Source organism: Pteropus alecto, unplaced genomic scaffold (assembly GCF_000325575.1).
Source record: "Pteropus alecto unplaced genomic scaffold, ASM32557v1 scaffold14, whole genome shotgun sequence".
NCBI classification, from domain to species: domain Eukaryota; kingdom Metazoa; phylum Chordata; class Mammalia; order Chiroptera; family Pteropodidae; genus Pteropus; species Pteropus alecto.
The window spans coordinates 18,627,193-18,627,484 of NW_006436810.1; the positions used below are offsets into that span (position 1 = coordinate 18,627,193).

General features: G+C 69.5%; 1 protein-coding gene across 2 annotated transcripts in view; it reads left to right on the top strand.

The window, feature by feature from the left end:
• The first annotated feature begins 6 nt into the window (after positions 1–6).
• NFATC1 (nuclear factor of activated T cells 1) overlaps positions 7–292 on the top strand; it is a 92,033-nt gene continuing 91,747 nt past the window's right edge. For both annotated transcript variants that reach the window (XM_006913740.2, XM_015590831.2), the window contains exon 1: positions 7–232. In XM_006913740.2, the coding sequence (XP_006913802.2) occupies positions 142–232 (91 nt within the window). In that variant the 5' untranslated portion in view covers positions 7–141. The remainder of the gene's footprint in view (positions 233–292) is intronic.

The following is a 292-nucleotide window of genomic DNA, read 5'->3' on the forward strand; positions in this document are numbered from 1 at the left end:
CCGACGCGGCCCCAAACTCGACCTTTGCACCCCACTGCAACCCCAAGCCTGGACCCTGGCCCTGGCCCTGACCCTCGACCCCCACCCCGCCGGGCAGTGACCCCCGACCCCGGACTCTGACCCAACCCGGTCCGTCCCGACATGACGGGGCTGGAGGAGGACCAGGAGTTCGACTTTGATTTCCTCTTTGAGTTTAACCAAAGCGACGAGGGCGCCGCCGCGGCTGCCCCAGGTGGGTCCGCACGGGCTGCAGAGAGGAGGGTGCAGGGCGCGGGGTTGCAGGGGTCGGGGT